Genomic DNA, 16746 nt, shown 5'->3' on the forward strand with positions numbered 1-16746 from the left:
CCCGCTGAGCCCCGGGACCCCCCGCTGAGCCCCGGGACCCCCCGCTCGTCCTGGGACCCCCTGCTTGCCCCGGCTGGGACCCCCGCTCGCCCTGGGACCCCCGCTCACCCTGGCCGGGACCCCCCACTTGTCCCAGGATCCCCTTGCTCGCCCCAGCTGGGACCCCTCGCTTGCCCCGGGACCCCCCCCGCTCGCCCCAGCTGGGACCCCGCGCTTGCCCCGGCCAGGACCCCGCTCTCCGGCCCGATGCACTAAAACGAAGCTCTCGCTGCTCAGGCCTTGCACCCTCCCTCCCTCCCTCACCGGGGAGGGGGCCCCGGCGTCCCCTCCCGCCCCAGGGACCCCGACAGAAGAGGCGACATCGGCCCCCGGCAGCGTCTCAGCCTGGGGAAGGGGTTTATTGGAGTCGGTGGTGTTTCGGGGCCGCCGCGGCGGAGGAGCCGGTGGGAGCGCGGTGGTAGTGGGGGGCCGCCCCGGAGCCCTTGCTCGGTGCGTGCGGAGGCGTCGCGCGGGGGCATGCAGCGCGGAGCGGGGGCGGCGGGTGGGCGGACCCCCCCCGGCGCGGGACCCCCTCGCTCCCGGCTCCCAGCCTGGCGGCTTTGAGGTAGATTTAACGTGGGAGGTGTGGGGAGGTGTGGGGCAGTGCAGGGGGGCACAGGGCTGTCGCAGCCCCGGGGACGGGGCCGGGGGCGCGGGGGGGGGGCCGTGCTGCGGAGGGGGAGATGCTCGCGCGGGCCGGAGGGAGGGAGGCGGATGCAGGCCGTTCCCGCGCTCCCGGGGCTCTGGCACCGGCCGGCTGCGCTCGGAGCGGTGGCTCCGGTGGCACCGGGACCCGGCGCGGTGCAGCGGGTTTCCTTTCTCAGCAGCATCATCGTGGGGAGATGGGGCAGGAACGTAGGGGGGGCAACGCTTTTAATGTAAAAGCCTGGAAAGATGCTTGAACCGGTGGGACGAGGTGGCCGGGGGGGACCGAGGACAGGCAGCCCCTGCCCTTCGCCTGCTTTCTGGGGCCCGGACGCGGGATCCGTTCCCTCAAATCCTCCCTGAGATCAAGCAGAGAAACCCGAGGGCGGGGGGGGGGGGGGGGGCCGGCTCCGCACCCACAGGGCCGGGGAGACCCACCTCCACGCGCGGGGCCGGGCCGGGGGCTGGGGGCTCCGGCAGTCCGGCCGCAGCTCCCGAGGCCTCGGAGGTATTTGGGGCGCCGTGCCGCCGCGCGCGGGGCCACGCAGCAGCCGGATCCCGGGGCGGGCGGCCGGCACGACGCGCCGACGCGGCGCCCTCAGATCTTGCTGTTCTCCAGGTGCGAGTCGATGTGCTTCACCAGCGCGGCGTCCGGGTAGCCGACGGGGAAGGCGAGCTGGCAGAGCGGGCAGCTCCGCGCCTCCGACTCCGCCGCCTCCAGCAGCAGCTGCGGGGCAGAGGGAGGCGGCAGCGCGGCTGCCCGGCCGCCCCATCCCGTCCCAACCCGTCCCGCGGGGGAAACCGAGGCACGGCGGCGCTTACGTTGATGGAGGGCCAGGACTGGGCGTGCTCGGCGCGGGCGTAGGCGGCCGCAGTCCGGCGCGCGGCGGCGGCGGCGGGGATGGGGAAGCCGGCGCAGAACGAGGCGCAGCGGACGGCGCCGGCCTCGGGGCTGGGCGGGCTGGGCACGGCCCACTCGTCCTCGTCCGACGACTGCTTCTCGAAGCGCACGTGCTCGGCGAAGGGCTGCCGGGGCCCCGGCGCGGCGCCCAGGTAGAGCTCGCCGTAGGGCCGCGGCTTGGGCAGCGTCGCCGCCTCGGGCTGCAGCCAGAGCGCGCGGCCCTGCTGGCACGGCGCCACGTTGCTCACCTCCGAGTAGCTCCGGCGCCCCTGGAAGCTGGCTTTGATGTGGCGGCTCGAGGGCTTGGCGTAGCCCGGCTCCGGCGCCCGGTGCGGAGACGCCGCGGCCGGGGCCGGGCCGGGCGGCGGGGCCGGCGAGCGCCGCTGCTGCCCGGGCGACTGGCTGGCGGCGGCGGGGGCCGGCGAGCGCCGCTGCTGCGCCGGTGACTGCCCGGGGCCGGGGGCCGGCGAGCGGCGCTGGGGGGCCGGCGAGGGGCTGCCGGCGGGGGCCGGGGAGCGCCGCTGCAGCGCCGGCGACTGGCAGGGGGGCGCGGGGGCCCGGCCCGGCGCGGCGGGCGGGGGGCCCTGCGGGGCGGGCGAGCGGCGCTGCTGGGCCGGCGAGTGGCACTGGGACAGCGGCGAGTGGCGCTGGCCTGCGAAGCGAAGCGGGGGAGCGGGAAAGGCCCCGCGTCAGCCCGGCCGGACCGCGGGGACGCCCCTCCGCAGCGCCCCGGCCACCGGCGCCGCGATGCCGATGCACCGGGGCGACGCGCGGCCGGGGCTCCCCGCGTTGCGGCCCCCCCCTTACCGCCGTTGAGGCTCTTCTCCTGCAGCAGCGCGTGCAGGATCTGGCTCTGCAGGGCGCTGAGGCCGCGCAGGCGGCACAGCTCCTCCGTCAGCTCCGTGTAGGCCAGCGCCAGGTTCACCCTGCGGCGGGGCAGCCGGGGGCGAGCGTCACGGCCCGGCGCGGGCGGCTGCCGCACTCGCCCCCAGCGGGCCCAAACCTTCGCTTTTTTATGGGATGGAAAAGCTGTGGCCGCCGTTTCCCCCCCAAAACTGCAGCTCGGTGACTTTCCCGCGCCCCCCCGGCCCGGCTGCGGGAAGGATGCCGGCTCCATCCACCCGCCCGTCCCCAGCCCTGCCAAACTCATCAAGTCTCCCCCAACTTGCGTGTCGCTTTTAAAAAACATATTCGCTCCAGTGACGTGATGGGAGAACGCCGTCTCCCGAGGTGAGCGCGGGGCTGTCAGCCCGGCTCGGCCGCCGCTGCACGCGGACGGGTTCGACTGAGCGGTTGTGACACCCCGGGGACCCGGGAGACGCCGCTCGTAACAGCAGCCGACAGGTCTGGCCCCGCGCTCCCCTCCACGGGAGCCGTGATTTTATCAGTGGGAAAAGAAAAAGAAAAAGAAAAAAAGAAAAAGAAAAAGAAAAAGAACAAGAACAAGAAAAAGAAAAAGAAAAAGAAAAAGAAAAAGAAAAAGAAAGAAAAGAAAAAGAAAAGTTTCCCTCCCCAGATTCCCACATCATGTCCCCGGAGGCCCCGTGGCCGTTCCCTGGTGGCAGCGAGGACACGAGCACGGGCATCTTCCTCATCCTGTCAGACGCAGCCCTTCCCCATGGTCCTGAGCATCCCATCCCCATCCCTGTCCCTGTCCCCATCCCGTCCCCATCCCATCCCCATCCCCATCCCCATCTCCGCTGCGCGGCCAGGAGCAGGCGGTGCCCGGGGAGCTCCGCATGCCATTTCCCAAACCCGCCACGTTTGCGATCCATCCTGGCACCGACGGGGATTTCAGGCTCCGCTTCGCGCTCCGACCCCCCCAGCAGCGGCTGCGGACGGGGCCGGTGCCCCGCGGGGAGGAAGCACCGAACCGCGGCTGCGGGGGCTCCACGAGCGGTCGCAGCTCGGGCAGAGCAAAACCGCCTGTTTTTAGGGTGCAGCTTCCCTTCTGCAGCCCCCGGGTGCCCCCGGGGGAAGCTCCCGGCTGCAGAGCCCGTGCGGGGGCCACCGGCCGGGAAAATCCCGGGATCCCCGCTGGGAGCTGCAGAAACAGCCCGGGGGCTCCGGAGACCCGGCTCAGAGCCGCCGGGTGCCGGCGGGGGGGCGCAGGGTGGTGCACGGGAGCCGGGGCCCCGCGGCCCCGCGTGAACTCGTGCCACTTCCCCTGCCCCAGCTCCCCCCGCGGCGGCGCGATACCGATCTCCCGGCGCGGCGGTCGGCGGCAGCGGCCGGGGCAGTGCCGCTGCGAGCAGCCGAGCGATGCCGACCACATCACTCCCCTCCGGCGAGGGGGGCCCGACCGCAGCGCTGCCGGGCTGCCGCGACCCGGTGCCGCGGCGATGCTGTCACGGGCCGGGGCAGGAGCCCGCAGCGCTGCACCATGCGCCCCAAAAGTGCCACCGAGCCGTGCCGGGGCACCGCAGCCCGCGCTGAGCCCGGTCCCACCACCAACAGGGTTTTCCTCGGCTCGGGGCAGGTATTGCTTTTTGCAGCCCCTGCCTGGGTTGGTCCCCCCCCGGGGGGGGGCGTGGGGGGCCGCCGAGGCCGGCTGCAGCCCTTTCCCGCACGCGGGGCCCGCGGTTGCCCGGCGGGGTGGGGAGTGGGAGGCAGGGGCGCCTTCGAGCAGTAACGCCCAGTAAACAACGACGCCGGCGAAGAAACCCTCCGACAAAGAGCACAAACCACAGGCTTCTCCGCGCGCCGCGCGTGGGCAGGGGACGGGCAGGGGGAGCGCGAGCCGGAGCCGCCGCCGCGCTGCAGCCGGGCCGGGGAGGCACCTTGCAACGGCTGCAAAGGGCGCGGAGGTCCGCGAGCCCGGCGACGGCCCCGAAACGGGACGGTCCAGAGGTGCCCCAGCCCGTGCACCGTCCCCGGGAGCCGCTGCGTCCTCCTGCGCCAGGGGAGCCGGGTGCATCGCGCGGTCCCGTGCCGGAGGGCTGGTGAGGCAGCTCCGTGCATCACCACCACGGTGCCCGGTGCGGTGGGAACCGGGAAACGGCGCTTTCCCGCGGCCTCCTTGCCGCCGGCAGACCCGGCCCCGCGCTGCAGCTTGCGCTGTTACTTTGCCGTTGGCCCCATGGCCCAGATACCTCCGCTGCGAGGAACGACGGAAAGCAAAGCATGGGAGCACAGCCGGACGGCTCCGCTGAGGCCTCACGCTGTCATGACAGTAGTGATTCCCCAACCTGGACCACGGGAGGCGGCTGGTGGGCCGAGCACCGGGTGCATCGCCACTTGGCAGGCACCCACCGGCATCTGCCCCATTTCAGCAGCCGCCTCCAGAGGCCAGCGAGGACGCGGGCGACGTCTCGGTGCAGCTGCGCCGGGAACCGGCCCTAAAGCCCAATCCCACCCGGAGGGAGCCGAGCTTTCCAGCGGCCGAGCCGCCCAGCGCCTCCAGGCTTTGGGAAGCTCCTTCTCTGCCTTCAAATCAAAAGAAAAATACCGAAATCGAAGGCAGTGAGTCAAATCCGAAATTCTCCCTGCCTTTGCGGGCGCACTACAGAGACAGGCTGACTAATTCAGCAAAAGAAAGCAAGAAAAGTCACCCAAAGATTGAAAACACAGATAGGGTGTGTTTCGTACCCAAAAGTGGTGGAAAAGAGCAGGTTACAAAAAAAAGCCGTATTTACAAGAAAAGACAACTCCGGGGAGGTAAAGTTTGTTCCAAAATTAAACCCGAGTCCGTCCGAGCGGGCTCGGCGGTGCGGCGTGGGCGGCGGCGTGGGCGCCGTGCCGGGGAGGGAAGGGTGGCCGGCGCGGGCCACATCCTGCCTCAGTTTCCCCAGCCCAGCACCCGCGTCCCCCCGCGCCTGTCGGGCTCTGCCCTCTGCGGGCTGGGCAAGCAGCAATAAATTGTTTTATTTCCCTTTGCAGCTGGTGAATGCCGGGCAGGGGGATGCGGAGGAGAGGGGCCGGGACCCCGGTGGAGACTGGCCCCCGGCCGAGCCCAGCTCTCCGCCGAGCTTTGCTAAAAGTGATGAGATGAATTAAGGTGAGGGGGGGAAAAAAACCCAGCGAGGGTAATTGATGGACGCGATGGGGCCGCGGCGGGATGCAGCCGGAGAGGCGATGCTCGTCCGAACGTCGCTGCCGCCGCTCGGGGACGAGTCCCCCCGGGGGGGGAAATCACTGCAAATCAGCGAGCGCGAGGCGCTGATTTACGCTGCGGAGACAAGAAGCAGCAGAAGCATCCAGCGCATCAATAAATAAAAAGGAGGGGGGAGAAAGTTTCCCTGTGCCTCCCGCGCCCGCGGGCCTCCGCCGTGTGCCGCGGCGCCCCGCTAACGAAGCCGCCCTGCCATCACGCCGTCGCCCCCGGGGCCGGGGCCGAGCGGCACCTCGGCGGTGCCACGTTCGCGAGCCCGCGCGCGCGTCAGCTTGTATCTGTCCACAGCTCGGCGGCCGGGGCCCCGCGCCCTCCCCGGCGGCGCACACGGCACCGCGGCAGCCCCGGCTCTGCCACGCCGGGCGGCTGGACCGCTGCTGCTTGACGAGCCTGGAGGAGACAACCCGCCTCGCCTCGGCTCGCCTGCGCCCCGCGGGACTTGGGGTTTAGTCCTGTCCCCCCCATCTCGGCACCCGGAGGATGCTGGAGCGCTGGGAACCTCTCCCGGTGGTCCAGCCCCCCCGGGATGCTCGCGGAGGGAATGACATGGCCGCAAGCCTAAAACTGCCGGGACAGCGCAGTGAGGGAGCCGCCGCCTGATTAAAAGTTCACGGACGGCCGTTTTGGGGGAAAATCACACGCACCGATGGGACCACCAGTTCCCGGCCGTGGCGGGACTCTGCCCTGGGCCCAAAGCGCACGGTGACGGTGCCGCTCTGCACCCGCCAATCCCTACGATGGCTAATGGGGCTAATTAGCACCCCAAGCACGGAACCGCCGGTGCAGGAACGGCATCAAGGCAGCTTCAACAGCACCATGGCAGGAGCCAGCCCGGCTCGGGCACCTGCCGCGGCTCCGAGTGCCCCAAACCTTGGGGGATCCTTGGCCTGAGCCCCCCAAACTTGGGGGGTTCCTGGCGCTGGGATAAGCCGCCCGCGCTCGCGGCTGCAGCAGGGCGCAGGCCAGGAGCAGACCCCGGGGGGACGCCGGGACCCCCGGGCACAGCGACAGCACCGAGTCACGCTGCTGCAACAAACCCGCTGCGGGGCTGGGCGCAAAGCCGGCGCGCGCTGGAGACGGGGTGCCCCGGAGCACCCCCAGCGTGCCGCCCCGGCCCCGCGGCGTGCCGGCGGCCTGCAGCCCGGCAGCCCGGCTGGCTGCACGGCACGGCGGCGGCGGCGAGCCGTCAGTGCCCTCTGGAGGCAGCGGCACGCTCGCCGAGCCCGGCCTGTGCGGCACCGCACACCGCACGCCGTGGGCGCCGGCACCGAGGGGCTCGGCCGGGACGCGTGCGGCGTGCCAGCACCCGAGGGTGCTTTGGCGACCTGCTCGCACGCCCGGCTCCTCTGCGAAGGCAAGCGGCTCCCGTTTCCTGGCGTTTTCCCCCCCAAACTCCCGGGGCCGGGAGCACGCGGGTGCTTTGGGGGCGCAGCGGGTCGGGCACCCGCGGGGGGACGCGGCCAAGGCGAACTTGGCCACACGGCACAGCAGCGGGGCCGGGCTGCCGGGGCGCTCCTGCTCCTCCGTCATGCCCGGAGCTGAGGCAGGGCGAGCTCCTGGCAGCGTTCGGTATCGCAAAGCGGGGAAACACCCGGGGACGGCGGAGCCACCCCAAAATTCGGCCGCCTGACCGAGCGGGGACGGTGCTGGTGCCTGGCGTGAGCCCCCCCGGGAGCGGCCTGAGCACTGGGGTCCTGCGGGTCCAGCAGCCCTGTGCTGAGCATCCCCCATCCCACCTGCATCCCGCGGAGCCCCGGGAGGCATCGCACCCACACGTCCCCTGCCCTTGCCCCGTGCGTCCGTCCCCCCCGGGACCCCACGCGGCACTTACTGGTCGTCGCCCACCTTCTTCACCCAGGCCATGTCCCGCTCCGACTGCTCCTGGGGAGAGCAGACATCCCGTGAGGCCCCGGCACCCCGGAGCAGACGCGGCCGCCCCGGAAGGGCCCCCGCGCCGGCCGTACCTGCGCCCGCGTCTCCTGCAGATGCGTGAGCTCCGCCTGCAGCCGCTCGCACTCGGCTTTGAGGTGCTCCTCGCGGTGCTGGGCGCGCTGGGCCTCCTGCCGCGCCGCCTCCAGCTCGGCCTCCAGCTGCTCCAGGCCGCGGCTGGGCCAGCCCACGGGGCAATCCAGCACTGCCGGCGGGGCACGGCACGGCTCAGCCCCACCGCGCCGGCGCAGGGCATCCGGGGCTGCCCCTCGAGCGGGGGGGCTCGAGGCTGGAGCACGGCAGGGAGCGGGGATGTTCGAGGCCAGAGCACAGGGATGCTCGAGGCTGGAGCGCGGTGGGGACCAGGCATGCTCGAGGCCGGAGCGTGGGGATGCTTGAGGCTGGAGCGCGGCGGGGAAGCGGGGATGCTCGAGGCCAGAGCGTGGGGATGCTCGAGGCCAGAGCGTGGGGATGCTCGAGGCCGGAGCGCGGCGGGGAAGCGGGGATGCTCGAGGCTGGAGCACAGCAGAGAGCAGGGACACTCGAGATTGGAGCACGGGGATGCTCAAGGATGGAGCGTGGCATGGAGCGGGGATGCTCGAGGCTGGAGCGCAGGGATGCTGGAGGCCAGAGCATGGCAGGGAGCAGGGATGCTCAAAGCCGGAGCGTGGGGATGCTCGAGGCTGGGGCGTGGGGAGGCTCGAGACCAGAGCGCAGGGATGCTCGAGGCTGGAGCGCGGCGGGGAGCAGGAATGCTCGAGGCTGGAGCGCAGCAGGGAGCAGGGATGCTTGAGACCAGAGCGCAGGGATGCTCGAGGCCGGAGCGCGGCGGGGAGCGGGGCGGCGGGTCGCGGCTCACCGTGGCTCAGGCCGGGGCTGCCGTGCAGCGGCAGGAACGGCACCTCCTGGCCGGGCAGCGGGGCGCCGAGGCTGCCGAAGGTGCTGCCGTCGCGCTGCCGCAGCTGCTGCTCCAGGCTCCGGATGCGGCTCAGGTGCGTCTCCACGAGCGCCCGCTAGCAGGGGGGGGAGCGGAGGGGGGGTGAGCCCTGCCGTGGGGGGGCCGGCAGAGCAACCCTGCTCTGAGGCTCCCGCGGCCGCGGGAAACCGCCCCGGCCGCCCCCCAGACTGCCCCCCCAGCACCCACCATCTCGCCCAGCTCCGACTCCAGGTCGCTCTTCTCCACGCAGAGCTTCTCGTAGGCCTGGATCATCTCGTCCAGCTGCTCCTCCCGCTCTTTGCTCTTCTGCAGCTGCAGGGGAGGGAGGTGCTGGTCTGGCTGGGGCTGGGGGGGCCAGCAGGACCCCCTGGACCCCCCCCCGGGGCACCGCTCACCTCGTGCTGGAACTGGTTGAGCTGCTGCTGCAGCGACGCCTTCTCGCTCTTGAGCAGCGAGGTCTCCTGGGCCTCGTAGAGGGAGAAGATGTGCTCCTCGCCGAACTCGCCGATGAGCGGGTACTGCGGGGCGGGAGCCCTGAGCGCCGGCCCGGTGCCCCCCAGCCCCCCCCGGCCCCCCCGGCCCCTCACCTTGATCTCGTAGGTCTTGAGGCGGCGGCGCAGCGAGGAGTTCTCGCGCTCCAGCCCCGTGAGCCGGTTCTTGATGTCGTCGTAGGCGGTGATGAGGGCGAAGTGGGAGGCCGAGCAGGTCTCGCCCGAGAGGTCCGTGGTGGGGCTGTCGAGCCAGTCCTCGTCCTGCCCCAGCGCCTCCGGCGTCAGGAGGCTGATGTCGTCCTCGAACATGGAGTCCATGGCGCGGTGCCTGCGGGCCACCGCCGCCGCTCAGCCCCGGCGCTCAGCCCCGGCACCCCCAGAGCTCCCCCGGCACCCCCAGAGCCGCCCCCCGGGACCCCCAGAGCCGCGCTGCAGCCCCGGCTTTGCAAAACTTCGAGGCCCTAAGAAGCAGCGAGGGGTGACGGAGAGCGGAGACGCGCTGCTGTCGCGGCGGGGGGAGCCGAGCTGCTGCTCCCTCCCCGAGACCGAAGCCCAGCCAGCACCTTCGGGCTGTAATCCGGCAGCTTTCCCTGGCCCGGATGCTCCCGGGATGCCGCCCTGGCAGCAGCAGGGTCCGGCCGAGGCGGGCGGCATCCCCAGCCGAGCGCCTTTCCCGACGTCCCCAGGGAAGCAAGCGCCAGGAATAGCGCCCGGTGCCGATGACTCCCACCCTGCCACGCGCCCCGGGGCCGCTGTCCGCCCGCCCACGCCGCGGTGCTGCCCTACATACTGGCACCGCTGCCGGGAGCCCGGGGAGCGCTACCTGCCCGGCAGCGCGGCCCCCGAGCCGCCCTCGGGGAGGCCGAATCCTGCCCGGCGCCGCTCCGCCGTCAGCGCAAACCCCGCAGCGGCAGCGGCCCGGTGCACGTCCCGCTCGCCGGGCAGGATTCGGCCCCGGACCTGGCTGCAAAGCCGCCCGGAGCAGCCGGGGATGAAAAGCCTCCGGTGAACGGCTCGTGGCCCGGAGCTGCCCGCGGCGGCCTGGCCCGGTTCGGCCCGGCCGGCTTTGCACCTCTGCCTGGGAGTCGCTGCCGGGGGATGCTCACCGGAGCAGCGGCCTCCGCCCCGCCGGCACCCCCTCTCCAGCACAGGCATCGACTCCGGGATCCCAGGAGACCCCGGGAGCTGAGCCGGGACGGGCCCCCGCTGCCCCAGCGCCCAGCCGCCCCGTGTCAGGTCCCCACAGCAGCGCGCGGCCTTGCCGGCGCGGCAGACATCCGGGAGCCGCGGCCGCACAAATAATTCATAGCACAAAGCCAGGAAAGGGAAGTTATCTGCGCGAGGTGACGAGCGGAGCGGGAGCGAGGCCAGCGCCAGGCCAGGAGCCACCATCAGAGCCCAGGCGCCCGCTGAGCCCCAACCACCGGGTCCCTGCTGCCCGCCGAGCTGGGGGGCTGCCAAAACGGCCCGGCAGCTCCCAGCAGCCTGGCCTGGCGCTGGGGAGAAGGTGTCCTGGAAATGCAGGACGGGGACGGAGGGGACAGGGGACCCCACCGCCGCTCAGGCCAGTGTCAGACCAGCGTCCCCCGTGGGGAAGCTGAGGCACAGCCTGAAATTACCCGTGCCAAAGTCAGGGAGAGGATCCCCAAGCCCCCGGTGACCCCCACCAGAGCAGGAGCCCAGGAGCCCGGTGGCCGCAGCGCCCCAGCCCAGCCGCCACCACTCCCTGCCTCAGTTTCCCCATCTGTACGATGCAGGGAAATCCATCTGCGACAAGCGCCCCAAGGCCCGCGAGTGCCGTTATCATCCCTGCTGGCATCGGCCCAGCAAGCCAAATGCCACCGCGACCCCGTGGCCCCTCCGCCCCCACGCCAGCCCCCGACCTGCCTTGCTGAGGGCCCCGGGCGGGGGGCGAGGCGGTGCGGGCTGGGCAGGGCTGCGGCACGGCCTCAGGCTTCAGCAGCACGGGGCGACGGGGCACCGGGCCGCGGCAGGCGGGCGCTCAGCTCAGCCGCGAGAGGGTCAGCAGGAGCCGGCGGCGCTGTCATTAGGCTCCAGGGACAACAGCGCAGGCGAGGGAGGAGAGGTGGGCTCCGCCACGGGGTGCCGCGCCGGCCGCGCTCCCGCCGGGTCCCCAGTGACGGTCCCGGCCTCGAGGCCTGCAAACGCCTTTAAAGAGAACCAAAAAGGCTGCAAATCCCCCGGCGCCGAGGCGCTTGCAGCGCGGGGGCCCAATGGCAGCCCGGAGCGGGGCTCTGCCGCTGCGGTGCCGAGGGGCGCGATCCCCCTCACCGGGAGGAAGAGCTCGGCGGGGAGGAGCTCCATCGCGGCGCGGGACCACCATCCCCGATTCTGCTGCCGACTGCTTCGACGCCCCTCGGCCGCCTCCCCTGTGCCGCGGGATGCGGGATGGCTGCGGTGCCGGACGAGGGGCTGGAGCGATGCCGGCGTGCGCCCAGCGGGGCGAGGGGAGCGGGGCGAGGGGCAGCGGGGCGAGGGGCGCACCAGGCCGGCACACGAGGCTGTGGGGAGGCTCAGCCCCGCCGGCGGCCCCGGTGCAGTGGGAGCTCGGGACCCCGCCGGCCGCCCCATCGATCCCGGCAGGCAGCCAGATGTGGCACCTGCTCCAGATGTGGCGGTGATCCGCGGAGCCCGGGGCTGGGTGCGGGAGCAGGGCGGCCGAGGGGCCGCGCCGGGGATGACGAAGGGGCCGGGATGAGGATGAGGATGGGGGGCGGATGAGGATGATGGGGGCCGGGATGGGGGCGGATGGGGATGGAGAGCGGCGGGGAGGGATGGGGATGGGGATGGGGATGGGGATGGGGATGGGGATGGGGATGGGGAGGAGCGGCGGCCGGGCCGGGCCGGGCCGGGTGGGAGGAGGCCGGGAGCCGCTGGGGCCGGGCGCCGCAGGGCGGCGGGGGCGGCCCGACATCCCTCCCCCGGCTCCGACATCCCTCCCCCGGCCCCGGCATCCCTCCCCCGGCCCAGGCCCGCACTCACCGGCGCTGCGCTGCGCTGCGGCGGCGGCGCCCGCCGGGATGCGGCTCCTTCCCCGCTCCGGCCCCGGCCCCGGCCGCGGCCCCGCTCCGCCGCCCCCGCCGCGGCCCCAGCCCCGGCCCCGGCTCCGGCTCCTTCCGCTCCGGAGACACCGCGCAACCACGTGGGCCCCGGGCCGCCGCCAGCGCCCTCCCCCCGGCGCGCCGGGACCGCCCCGGCACCGCCCCGCCTCCCCCCGGTACCGTCCCGGCACCGCCCCCCCGGCTGCTCTGCCGCTGCCCCGGCCCGGTACCGGCCCCCCCGCCCGCCGGTGCTGCCCCAGCCCCGGCCCCGGCCCCGGCCCCGGCCCCGCTCTGAAGCTGCCTCGTCCCTGCCCCAGCCCTGGTCCCCGGCCCCATCCTCCATCCCCATCCCCATCCCCATCCCCATCCCCACTCTCCTGCTCCATTCTGCATCCCCATCCCATCTGCTGCCCTATTCCATTCCCCACCCCAGGCCTGTCCCCATCCCCATCCCCTATCCCCATCCCAGCCCTGTGCCCTTCCCTATCCCACATCCCCACCCCCTGTCCCCATTCCCAGCCCCATCCCAGCCCCATCCCAGCCCCAGCACCCTGCACCCATCCCCATCCCCATCCCCATCCCCATCCCCATCCCCATCCCCATCCCCATCCCATTCCCTGTGCCTCCATCCTGCCCCCATCCCCATCCCCATCCCAGGGCCACCCGGCGCAGCAGCTGGGTGAGCATCCCGGGTGCCCCCCAGGAGGGGAGCACGATGGGGGGGGGGGGGGGTCGCCCCGGCCTGCTCTGCCTCCTCCCCCCCAGCCCCGGCCATGAGCGGGGCAGAAAGGCTGGAGGGACGCTGCGGGCAGGCGCCGCGGGGGCTGGGCTCACCTCCCCTTCCCGGAACATTTTATTCCCTGGATTGTTCTCCGGGAGACGCTGCCATTATGGAATTACTTTTTTCTTTTTTTTTTGCACTTTGCCGCACGCAGTTTATTAATAGCTGCTCTCCTTTCCGCCGGCTCTGCTGGCACCCAGGGTCCCCTCTGCCGGCCGCGTTTCGGGGAGCGCGTTCCCGGCGGGAGAGCAACCGGACAAAGCCCTGAGCCGCCGTGGGCCCCGGGGCTGCCGGGGGGCCGCCAGGGCCGTGCTGCCGGGAGCAGGCGGGAGGCGACGGTGAGGGCCGAGCGCGAGGTCGCTAATAGGCTTTTAGGGGCAAAACGCAACGATTCCATCTGCATTTCTGCCAGGAAATCGGCTCCTTCGCCTTGGCGCACGGCCGGAGAAAGACCAACAGCTCGGGGGGTCGGCGGCATCGTGCCGTCGCTCCGAGCACAGGACGGCACTGCTCGGCAAGGCAGAAGTCGAGGGGCAACGACGGGGGGGGGGACGCGGGGCTGCTCCCTGCCCCGACCAGGGCCCAGGAAAAGGCGCCGGCGCCGTTCGGGATCTGCTCCCGCTCGCACATTGCTGCAAGCTGCTTTGAAGTGCAAATGAAGCTTTTTTTCTTCATCAGGTTGGAAGTTAATTTTGATGCAAAGAAAACAGCCCGTCTTCACCCCTGCGGGTGCGCGAAGGAGGCAGGTGCTGCGGTGCCGCTTCCCGCGCCGGCGGCCTGGGGGGAGCCCGGGGCTGTTCCAGGCCCCCGCAAGCCCGCGGCTGCCGCGCAGGGGCTGGGGCACAGCACGCCTGCACCCGAAGGAAAACACCCTGCGATGGGACCAGCTCTCCGAAGCCTCTGTAACCAGCTCTGCTGCTCCAGACACAGCGATTATTGCAGAAATGGTAATTATTCCTTAATAAAACCTCCAGATGTCTGCGCAAGGAAAGTTACCTTGGAGGAGCGAGCGCCCACCGCTCGTCCTGCCGCAGCCCTGCGCGCCGGCAGCCCCGTGCTCTCCGCACCACCTGGCCGCGCTGGGGAACGCCGCTGGGGAAGGAGCCTGGCAAAATTCCCGTGCGCTTCATTAGGGATCGGCTTTCATCTCCTGGCTTTGATAGTCGCAGAGGAAACACAGCCACCTACCTCCCTGCACAAAGCTCCGCTGGCTGCTCAGCTGCTCCAAAATCCTGCTCCGGCTCACGTTCCCCCAGCATCCGCGTGCCGTCTCCGCCGGCTGCCGGGGTCCAGCCGCCTTGCCCGCTCCCCGCCGCGCACGTCTCGGCCACGGCGGCCTCCTCCCCGGCTGCCGGGTTTTCCGACATCTGCCACATCCCGCTCTCGGATTCCCATGTTAACTTGATAACTGAATTATTTAACTCCAGTGCATTTTGGGCACGCTCGGGGTCTCGGCTAATCCGTGCACTTCCACACCACCGCACACCCGCGACTGGCAGAGGCAGGGGATTAAAAACGCACATCATTTCCCCAGTGAAGGACCGTGCCACGCACCCTCCTCGCATCGGGGGGGTGGCTCTCACCCGCTCTCTCGCCAGGAAAAATAACTGTCCCGGGTGGCAGAAAGCTGCTCCCGGCCCAAGCGCCCCGAGAAGGTGCTGCTGCTCGGGGGGGCCCGGGGGAACGGGCATTACCGACAAAAGATTAACCCGGCTGCCTTCTAGCAGGGGACGCTTAAAAATCCCACACGCCACGTCCAACAGCGTTAGTTTGCAGCCAGGAGAGGCTTCATCTTCCGCGCCGTGGTATCTAACCGCCTCCATCGGCCCCAGCGCCGCCGGGATGATGAGCAGGAATCCTGCAAATCCTCCCAGGATTTTTTCCGCTCGCAAATGCTGCTCTAATGCAGCAATACGAAACTCGCTTAATTTACCCCAGAAGCCACAGACACATTTGTAGAAGGGCTATTTTAAGCGCAGAGGTTAGGCCAGCACAGATGCGTCTTTACGGAGCGAATCTAATCATCCTGCCGCACATCCACTTAGAGTGGAAAACCTCAGATCATTTTCCACTTGGCTTATCTGTACCCGCGAAGCAGCAGCACTCGGCTGAAAGAAGAGCACCGCGTCCTCGGAAGTCAATGCCGAACTCGGCTCCCACCTGCGCACGGCATCCCTGGGCCGGTTGAGACGCCGTCTTCCAGGGACGCACCGAGAAAAGTGACCTTCAGCAGATTACTGGGGGGGGGAGACGGGGGGGGACACAGCTTTCCAGTAAAAACTCCTCCGAGTTGCACTCAATTTGCAATACCAGCCCTGGATGGGGGCTGCAAGCGCCCGCAGCCCAGCACTGACCCCCTCGTGTCCCAATAACGTCCCCAACCGAGCACTAATATCAGCACCCCCGGGGAAGCTGCGAGCCAGCAGGCCGGGAATTGCACGCAAAGTGCTTTCAACTCCGCCGAAGCCGCGGCTCCGAGCACAGAGCTGCTCTGCCGAGGAGCCGAGGCAGCTGTACGCAGCACACAGAATCGCTACGCTAGCTTGCGCGCCGCATCAGGGGATCTTTGCAACCTCAGCACTGGGGTTTCGGTGCCGTTTCCCACGGTGAGCCGGAGGCGGGCGCAGAGCTCAGCCTGGCAGGGGGCAAGCGAAGGGTTATAAATCCTCACGCAACCCTACCGCTGCCTTAAGCGCTATCTGCAGCGACGAGCGCAGGCGGGCGCGAGCGGCAGGAAAGCCATATCAGGTGACCGGCGAGCATAACACCCGCTCCCGAGCCCCTTCCCGAGCAGCACGGCCCTTCCGCGACCGCGCCGATCCTCGCTCGGCACCTACGCAGCGCGGCCGCGAGCTCCAGCTTGCTCGCAGCGGGAAGATTGAGCGTTTCTCATCTGGATGCCCCAATTCGGCACATGCCGCGGCAGGGCGGCCGCGCTCCCGCGTCAGGCGGGGGCACAAAGCCATTTCAGCCAGCGAAGCACGGCTGAGCGCTGCTGGGTTTTGCAGCACAGACACTTCCCATCACGCTCAATCGCAGGAAACGGCTCCTGGAACAGCTTACGACAGCACCGTTTCTTTTAACGCGCTTTGGTAGCCGACACGAGGGCAATCTGCCAGCGCTGCACGCTCAGCCAGCAGCTCTTCCCACATCCATGGCCAATACCTTAGGAACAACAGCGTTAAACACAGCCATAAGACTAAGGTCCCGTCCACTCAGCCAAAAATACTGTTAAATTTCATCAAGAGTTAACAGTTGTGACACCAAGTAAATAGCCACGTGGGTGACCACCTTGTCCCCCTGCTCTTCCACCGGGCAGACGGGAAAGGGCGCTTGGCCGTGGCCTGGGCACCAGGCACAGCCACCGCGAGCTCATCCAGCCCTTCGCAGGAAGGTGCTGAGGCCAGGCTGTCACCACCAAAGGCCAGTCAAGGGCTTTTCCCCCTTTTTTCCAGAGCCTGCCTGGAAACCAGGTTTCCTTCCCCCTAGGCGTGCTCGCCGCAGGGTGCAAGGTCCTCCCGGGAACTCGGCGCTCACTCGAGCCACCCCTCGCTCAGCGGGCAGCGCCCGAGAACGGGGAGGGGATCGAGAAACCGAGTCAATCACGGACAGGGGAGACCAAGCTCCCGCGCCCGGGAAGAGTTTCGCACGGCGCCGTTATCCCTGCGCGTTTGAGTGGCACATATGGCTGATGACACACTGCTGTCACCTTCAGCTCCCCCGAAGAGGAAACGGGTGATCGTCACTCGCTCAGCGCACACCCACACAGTCTCGCCGAGCGCCGCGGGCGGAGGAGCAGCTCTGCCAGCAGGAGATGCAGCGGCTCTACAAAATGAAGCAGCAAAAGTAA

The 16746-nt window shown here is 70.4% G+C and overlaps 1 protein-coding gene across 1 annotated transcript; it reads right to left on the reverse strand.

Annotated features, from left to right (window-relative positions):
* Positions 1-379: 379 nt before the first annotated feature.
* TBKBP1 (TBK1 binding protein 1) lies at positions 380-11217 on the reverse strand. The gene is made up of 10 exons (XM_064524659.1): positions 10941-11217; positions 9150-9381; positions 8958-9080; positions 8770-8874; positions 8485-8638; positions 7661-7830; positions 7528-7577; positions 2393-2511; positions 1507-2237; positions 380-1411 (listed from the first exon to the last, which is right to left on the reverse strand). Exons 2-10 carry the CDS (start codon positions 9369-9371, stop codon positions 1283-1285), a joined length of 1803 nt encoding a protein of 600 aa, XP_064380729.1. The 5' UTR covers positions 9372-9381; positions 10941-11217; the 3' UTR covers positions 380-1282.
* Between the last annotated feature and the right edge of the window lie 5529 nt (positions 11218-16746).

Source organism: Dromaius novaehollandiae, chromosome 22, assembly GCF_036370855.1.
Source record: "Dromaius novaehollandiae isolate bDroNov1 chromosome 22, bDroNov1.hap1, whole genome shotgun sequence".
NCBI lineage: Eukaryota > Metazoa > Chordata > Aves > Casuariiformes > Dromaiidae > Dromaius > Dromaius novaehollandiae.

What these genes read in the sequence shown, in the direction of transcription:
- TBKBP1 (XM_064524659.1), bottom strand. Translation starts at nt 9,371, where the DNA reads ATGGACTCCATGTTCGAGGACGACATCAGCCTCCTGACGCCGGAGGCG. An exon ending in AGTCGGAGCTGGGCGAGATG is followed by an intron (nt 8,639 to 8,769) that starts GTGGGTGCTGGG and finishes CCCCCCTGCTAG; the next exon opens with CGGGCGCTCGTGGAGACGCA. An exon ending in CAGCCCCGGCCTGAGCCACG is followed by an intron (nt 7,831 to 8,484) that starts GTGAGCCGCGAC and finishes CCCCGCCGGCAG; the next exon opens with TGCTGGATTGCCCCGTGGGC.